Below are 8,554 nucleotides of genomic sequence, written 5' to 3'. Positions count from 1 at the left end.
GTTTTCCCTTTTTTCCATTATTTTATTCAAGCTCTGCCACATGTCCCTATTTGATTGGAGCAAAAAGGGCCCACTTTCTCTTTTTGACTGTGACCCATACTCAGTCACAAAAGTGAGGAAAATCTGACCTTTGAAACGCTAGAAATCCTGCCTCGGTTTGCATGTCGTTTCTCTGATTCCAGTTTCTCGCGTTTCTCTGCGTCCGCCGGGGCCAGTTTTCGAAAGCAAGCAATATATATATCAAAACGCTCAGAATGAAACCCCGAGCGTGGTTTAGAGGTTTGTTTCGTTAAATTTTAAGTCGCACGCAAAACGATGATTTTTAAACTAATTAATTAGGAATTAACCCATAACCTCCCAGTTATGGATTTCTCCTCCTTAATTAGCCTAACCCGCATATCTTGCCCCCACTATTCCTACTTCTACCAAGAACATATAGGCATAGACACTGAATAATACTTATATATAATCATTCAAAATACATCGTTTCCAAAAATTCCGGGTAGTAATTTCCAGGATGTTACAGTAACTAATTATATATCACCTTCATATGACTTTTTAAGTAAAAACTTAATTTCTTAAAAAAAAGTAAAAACTTAATTAGAAAACACTTGCTCAAAGTTTTAACACAATCATCTATTATATATTTTTACTAAACTAGTTTATAAGCTAACCAAAATAGCTTATAATTAAGTTACTAGAGTGATTTATGAAACACTTTTATCATGAGATTATTAGCTTTTGCAAAAGGAGATTTTCAATTAGTTTGTCACAAAAAAAAATCTTTATTTGAAAAATAAAGTCTTAATGCAATTATAACAATAATTTAATTAGAATGAATTGATCTAATAGTTCTGTAAATGTATTTTACCATCATTTAATTATAAGTTATCTTATATAATAAGATTATTGACTTTTGTGATATATAATTTTTTTAAAAGTCTTACCTAAATAATTTCTAGTTAGTTGATATTAATTGTAAAAAAAAATGATAGTACATGAAAAATAAATTTCTAGTACAAAATTTAATAATCTTACTGCATATAACAATTTATAATTAGATGACAACATAAAAAAATATAGTTATAATGCATTCTAATTAAATTAAATTTCTTTGCCTAAAAAACTAAATTTAAATTCTAAACAAACAAATTAGGATATATTTTTATTAACAAACAAAACACGTGTCTATCTCATACATGATGCAACATGTAGATTGCTAAGATTTGTATCCCCTTGTTAAATAATAATATAATAAAATTTAATCTCCAATTCAAATATGGATCGCTGAATATAATTCTACTCAGCAAAAAAAAAAAAGCTGAGTATAATTCTATTAAAAGCAATGAAAGATATGAAGGTTGTGAATGAATTCAATCATTTGTTCACAGAATTTAATTAATTTAATTAATCAAATAAATTCAAGTATGCTTTGTACGTCGACTTCACTCTTCATCCTACTCCACAAAATTCATAGGCTACATTCCAAACGAAAAGCTCGATACAAGACAACTTCGGCTCCAGTTCAAAATATTAGCTGGTTATAATAATATTATTCCACAGGAATACATTAATTGATAAATCCTTTTGATGAATGATGACGCATAAATACAACTTGCTTTTATAAAAAAAAGTTTATAAAGTGGCTCTGATTTAAGGGTTCAATTTGCATCATTTAATTCAATTCAAAGGGTGCCTTGGTTCTAAATCTTATTGCAATGACTATAATCCATGTTTTTGAAAAGCAATAGTTGCGTTTGGTGGTGGCTTGGAACGTTGCACTTGCATATATTTGCATGATGTTTAAGAACGAGACCATGTCAAAACCTGTGAGAGATATTGAAGCCACCGTGTCACGTTTTGCCAGTCAACTTCGTACTTCTGGCCGGAAATTTTAGACTTTTAGCCTTTTAGTTAGGTGCTTCCCCCCTGACGCGGAAATTTGCCTACTTTATTTTTTACCTTATTTTAAATAATTTATCATCTTAAAAGTTAATATAGTAAACATTTAATTTTATTCTTATTTTAAAACTATTATTAAATGAAATGACATACATCAAAATAAGTGAATAATATGGTCATAATTTATTACTTTAGAAATTAATTGGCTTGTAGTACGTGTTTATGATTGACTAAGAAAATTTAAAAAAAAAATGATCATGAATTTATTCATTAAATAAATCATTTTTTAAATATAAACACAACGAGATATTCCCAACTACATCAATTTTATGGATCAAATGAGATACACAAATTTGTTGTAATGTTGATGATTTTATATTTTTATACTGTATTATAAAAAATAGTATCTTATTTGTCTTAGCAAACCCACTCAACACCGTTTTTGACAACATTTTTCTTTTTAAGGTCAACTTTTCTGTCGACTATCATGCACGAAATAGCCGAATATGATAGCCCATAGACTACACCGCGATTTCTGATAGATACTACAATACAACTCACTGACTCCGTTCTTTGTTTAAGGTGGTCATGACGAAAGTACCAGACTGTTTGAAATTGAGTACATAAATAATTATAGTATGTAATAAAAAACACGTGGTAGCGTGTGCCCACCTAAATTTTTTCAGGTCCAGCTGTTAGCAGCTAAACATATAACACTACCATTAATCTAAGAACAGTGATAAACGTTGAACAACTTGCAAGTAACTTTAATGATATACCCTTCAATTACTTTAAAAGACATTTGTGCTATCGTTTGACAATTTTAACTAGTACATTCGACGGACTCACTTTTTTTCAACTCATTTTTTAAATGCCTATATTAGTCTATCATAGGAAACAGTTTACACTCGATAAATATAATTTAATTAACAATACACACGAGAGAAAATCTGAGTTCAATCCCTGTAAAATACACTCTTACATAAAGATGAATAACTTTAAGTGTGACTAAACCCCAAATCGAAGATTAGTCTCATAATCCATCTAAACGACCAAAACTTATGGAAATATCTTATAATTCACCATGGAACCAAATATACAAAAGAAAAAAAAAAGAACAATTTACAATTAGATCTAAAAAAAATATCTTGCAGTTGAAATTGCAAATTTCCTTGATGCGCCAATACAAAGTGTTACTACCACACAACATGGTAGTTGCACGAGTACAAAGAATGAATTAAATATCAATTGAATGGGGAAGACAAAAAAAAAAATAGCATGAACTGAGTACAAAAATGAGAGAGAGGGCCGTGGCCAAAATTTCAACAGGGAGGTTGTATGTACTGTTGGCTCTTGCAGTAGTGACTTGTCAACAAAAGATTAGAGGGATGTTAAAAGGGAAAAAGGCAAAACGTGGTGTATGTACATACCCACCAGTTTACCTACGATAATCTTCATGGATGAAACTTTCATATGGTGTTCCTGTTAGCGCCTTGCTTATATCATTCCAATTCTCAACTTGGCTAGATAAGGACCCTTTGTGTATCTTCACTTGACGACTCTTTAACTTCATTTGAGGAACCCTTAGAAAATCCTGAACGTCCCTTAATTTCTGAAAACAAGAGAGACAATTGAAATGCCAAGATCCCTTTAAGGCATAAGATGAAGCATACATCATGCAACAACAAGTAGTGTGACTTACGGTGCGATTCTTGACGACGTCTTCGTAGTACAGGAGAATGTGCCGAGTGCTCTTGAAATATTCCAAAGCTTTGGTGGTGGTTTCATTCACTTGTTTAAGTTGTGCAATCAACAATGTTGAATTGATTGTTGGCTTGTATTTTGCAAGTATTTCTGCCTGAAAGCATAATCAGAATCCAGTAACATGAGTTGTTTTTAACTGTCTTTAGTAGGATAATACATCAACTAACTTGGGCATCTTGCATCACAATGAAGCACTCATGCAAATGTTCAACCATGAACATTCAAACTCAAAACAAGTACACATGCACAAAGAAAAATAAAGACCTCCTGGGGTGAATGCACATGAGATTTGTGAGTTCCATTCAATATCTTAGCATTCCTATCATATTCATTTGCAAGTACAGAAACCATCCGGCGCAAAAGATTCCTTCTGAAAAGAAATATGAGCGAAACACCATGTATTCTGAAGTACTCTGCAATTTGTTCATGATGCTGCATCAATCCCTGCATTGAAGTACGGATATTGTGATTATGTGATATCCTCGGGTCCTTATACGATTAAAAAAGTCAAAACTTACATGTTAGATATTGTTCGGTATGTACAAAATAAATAAATGCATTATATTGCAGGGGTGGCTTGTGATAGGCTTGTTTCTACTTTCTAGGTTGTTTTTTGTTTTCCTGGTATTAGTCCTATTTATATACCAAAAATTTCTTAACAATTGCAAGAAAGAAAAGACAAATATAGGTAACCACATGAACTAGCCTCGTATATTAAAATTTAATTTAGCATTATCAAGTGTCCTTTACAAAGAATGGGCAACATACATACAATAGTTGAGCAAGTGAAAAGGTATCAGTAGAGATTGATAAAACATAAGAAAATTGTGTTCACCAAACTGTATTGACGAACGTGGACTATACTTATCTTTATGTTTTCAAATATATGAGCTTATTTGAAAATCAACTTGCAGTAAGGAATATTTTTAGGAACTTAATAAGCAACTACACAAGAGATAAGTTCGAACTTAATTCTTAACCAAGTTCCACTGTTATACTTTCTTCTAATGTGGCTGTAGAATGATTCATATACTCTAGAGCTTTCTACCAACTTTCAAAGAAACTCCCAGAACCATCCATCTTATGCAAAAGCATTCAACTACAGAAAAGAACATCAATCTTCATTGAATCTTCATCAATATACGTTATGTCCAAATTTGTAAACACACACAAATCATCTAGGAAGCAGTAATAAAAAAAAACATGGCAAATACCAGAAGTAAAATTGGCACTGAAAAACTCAGCCAGCCAACCTGAGCTGATCCTTTATAACAGCAACAGCTTGATAAGAACAAATAGAAAAATGATATAAAGTAAACAACTTCATCTTGTACAGCATAACTCGTGTCTGTGCGACAAGTGAGAGATGATCATTCTTCTCCCTTACAACATATTTCTGTGATCCTTCAAAAACAATGGCAAACACATGCCTTCATCTCTCATAAGCAACAGTTTAGACCGTGAAAATGAATCACCTCCCTCTAAATTCCATATAAGTCAATAGATACATCAGTCAACTACTAGTTTGAAAGATACTGATAGGTTCTGGCAGGCACAAGCAATTAATGAATTGCATTCCAAATCATCATATTATTCTTCATTTAATCCATTACAAATTTTGGTAAGTTTCCTATCCGAAAGTTGCACCGAAAACACAACACAGGGAAATCAAACATAAATTACCCATCCCATATCTTGAATTTCTTGCATAGATGATAACTAACAAAATCATATCTAAAAGCTAGACTTCACCTGGGAAAATCCTCAATACCTGATACCCCACACCTTCTCCCATATCCCACAAGTTTTTTTACCACCATTTAAAGATAGTGTTACTCTAAATTAAAGTTTCCAATTCCATATTTCATTAGACTTATTCCAAGTAAATAATTTAAATAAGATTGCATTCCATTCTATCAATGACATTGATGAGATTATGGGGCCTGATAGTGTGACGGAGAGTAAGGGCCCAACAGAAGCAGCTTAGCCATGGCCCTAAGATATGGAAGGTATATTCAAAGAAACGGGAAAGAGGGACACATGGGAGAGTCGGTTATGCTCAATGGAAAAGGTGTGGGGTCCAATAGCAAGGAAAGGAGGAAGGTGATTATGAAAAGGGGAGGAACATGAATTGAGGGGGAATGGAGAAAAATACTCTGGTTTATGGTTCGACCTTTTGGCTTGGGCAAGGAGTAGCAATCATTAGCTTCTTCTTGTAGTCTTATTTTGTTTTGTCATCCTCGACATTTTGTTGTTTCTTCCATTACTGTTACATTTTCAGTTTAATAAAGTGTGTTTCTCTTTTAGCTGTGAGTATAATTTTGAACTGGCCCTGCATCATAATGTTCATTACTTTTTCATAATAAACCTTCTTATTGCACACTAGTTTAGTTTAGCTAGATCACCCCCAACAAGGCCGCAGTTTGTCTAAGAGGAACAAGGGGAAGTCACCAATCTAGGTAGGCAACCATAGCTTTATTGAAAATAACTTATAACGACATGGAGTTAATATACAATTTGGTCCTTCAAAATGACAACTAGGGTTGCTTGAATTTTTTAATATATACAAATTAGTACTTTGAGGGATGAAAATTGTTTACATGTTGACAACTTGATAGGGGAAAATTGTAAGCAAGTTGAGCCTTTTGGAGATCTATTACCATAGATGAGCATATTATGGGACTCAAGCGACACAAGTTGTCACCTTCAAGGACCAAATTGTATATTAACTCTAACAATCCTTTTGACACAAAAACAAAAATCGACTGTTGTCAGAAGGCGAAAGGGATACAAAAATGACTGTCAGGTAAGATAAATATTTATTAAAATAAACGGGCATCCATAACATAAATAAAAACAAACTTTACCTGATTAAGCATCCATTTCAAACCAACAGCAGTGGTGCACTCATTTTTCGAAGCACTACTTAGCCAGTCTAGATTATAAATTGTATCAAGAGTCTCTGTTATTGTTGACATGTTACTCCTTCTCACCTTAACCGAAAAGATTTCTCCATTCGAGCTTATGTTAGCGTGACTGTTCAAAAACGTCTCAAACCATCCACTCCCAGATCTCTGCATTGACAAAATAGCGAAATAGCGCACAGGGTGGCAAGCACATTCCGCCCTAACAAAGACATACCAAATGAAGCAATATAAATAAAATTCAAACAGATTCTGCAAAAATAACCTTAAATTTAAGCAGCAGTATATTATAATTTCACCTGCTGTAAGTTTTGGGGTTAGGGTAGTGCACATAAGGAATCTCCCAAGGTTCAATATTAGGTTCTGGACATGGCTTTTGAACAACCTTGATATCTAGAAAACCAATCTTGCTGCTAGTGCCTATCTGCTTCAGACAAATTGAACATATATACACGCCACATACCATTGCAAGGGTCAAAACAACAAGCCTCCACACCAAAGTGGAACTCTTCAAACCCTTCACAAGCAAAACATCCTGTAACCACAGATTTTAAATCGATTTTTATATTTATATAACAAAACACATAAAAACAAGTTGATCCAGCACATGAATAAGTTGAAACCCCACAGAATCTTACATCTCAAGGAAGCTACCCAATCAAATGCCAAATACCCATTGACCTCAAAAGCACACATATTCGTTGGGGTTATTTTAAGCAACCAGATCGGACAATTTCACGTGCCACCCCATGTTAAAACAAAATCAAAAATAGAATCTTCTACCCCATGTTTTGAGAGATTTGAAGGAACAAGACAACATGGCACATTTGAAAGGTAAAAAAAAAAAATAGAAAAACTTACCTTGGCTAAGGAAGAGAGATCATCGGCCATTGTAGACGAGCTCAAAAGGAATACGGATGAAAAGGCATTTTTCAGATACCCTTTTGAATTTCTTTCTCCGTTTTTTTTATTCTAAAGCTTATGTTTCAGCTCTCATTGCTGCAACCAGCAACGACCCAGGAAAAAAAATGTTTTTTTGAAGGAAAAAAGCAAAAGGGGTTCGATGATGCCTGTGCGTGACACTGAGCTTTTTCTTTTCTTTTTTTCTCCCTTTTTATATTTTTTTGAATTATTTTTCGGCCTCGTGAAGAACGAAATGATTTGAGGCTTCTAATATTAGACCGTTGCTTTCAGATAAACATAAATACTGCATTTTTTGCTATGCCATACTCTCTCTTCGTTTTGGAAGAGTTTCGTTTTTTCGAGTATCGTTCGGAGTAAGAAGGATTTGAGTACGACCAAATAAAAACGACGTCATTATGAGTGCGCTCCATGCCGCTTAAAACGACATGATCGTGACTTCCTTTGCAATCCATAGATCCAAACAAGTCTACACTAAATGAAAATACAAATTTTAATTACTTATATCTTATTTAATGAATTTTTTTTAAAAAAATATTTTTTATTTAATAAAAAAAATTATGTTTAATATCAAATTCAAATGAATGAAAAAAATATTTATTTTTAACTCAAAATAAATTTATTTAAGTTAACTAATTTTTTAATAAGTATGATCAATTCTATTGATTTCACACCCACGTGTCAGGTGCAGTCTTTTAAACCATTCAATTGATAGAGCGTACGGGTTATTAATAAACGTGTTTGAACTTTATAAGTATTGACATTTGTTTCTTGACTTTGGAGAAATAATTATTATCCATATGTTTTTTTCTTTTTTCAAATAAGCTATCATAACAATTAGGATGCTACGCTAAGTAAAAATGAGGTTAATTTGGTAGGGAATCCGTAACCAACTAACCATCGTGTTACTTTGTAGGACATTGATTTTTTTAAAGTGAATAAAAAAGGAATTTTTCTTGTTCTAAATTTTTTTATAAATCGTTAATATAACTGTTAAATGAAAATTTGAAGTATAAATATAAATCAATCATTGATCAAATTTT

At 32.6% G+C, this 8,554-nt stretch overlaps 1 protein-coding gene across 1 annotated transcript; it reads right to left on the bottom strand.

The window, feature by feature from the left end:
- Positions 1-2,999: 2,999 nt before the first annotated feature.
- Positions 3,000-7,888, bottom strand: LOC114388706 (nodulation protein H-like). Its single transcript, XM_028349353.1, has 6 exons — positions 7,452-7,888; positions 6,890-7,125; positions 6,534-6,792; positions 3,931-4,110; positions 3,605-3,760; positions 3,000-3,514 (listed from the first exon to the last, which is right to left on the bottom strand). The coding sequence occupies exons 1-6, from the start codon at positions 7,479-7,481 to the stop codon at positions 3,341-3,343; spliced, it is 1,035 nt and encodes a 344-aa protein (XP_028205154.1). The 5' UTR covers positions 7,482-7,888; the 3' UTR covers positions 3,000-3,340.
- Positions 7,889-8,554: the final 666 nt, after the last annotated feature.

This window comes from Glycine soja, chromosome 2 (assembly GCF_004193775.1).
Source record: "Glycine soja cultivar W05 chromosome 2, ASM419377v2, whole genome shotgun sequence".
NCBI lineage: Eukaryota > Viridiplantae > Streptophyta > Magnoliopsida > Fabales > Fabaceae > Glycine > Glycine soja.
Note: the sequence above shows the minus strand (reverse complement) of the source record. Positions and strands in the feature narration are given on the sequence as shown.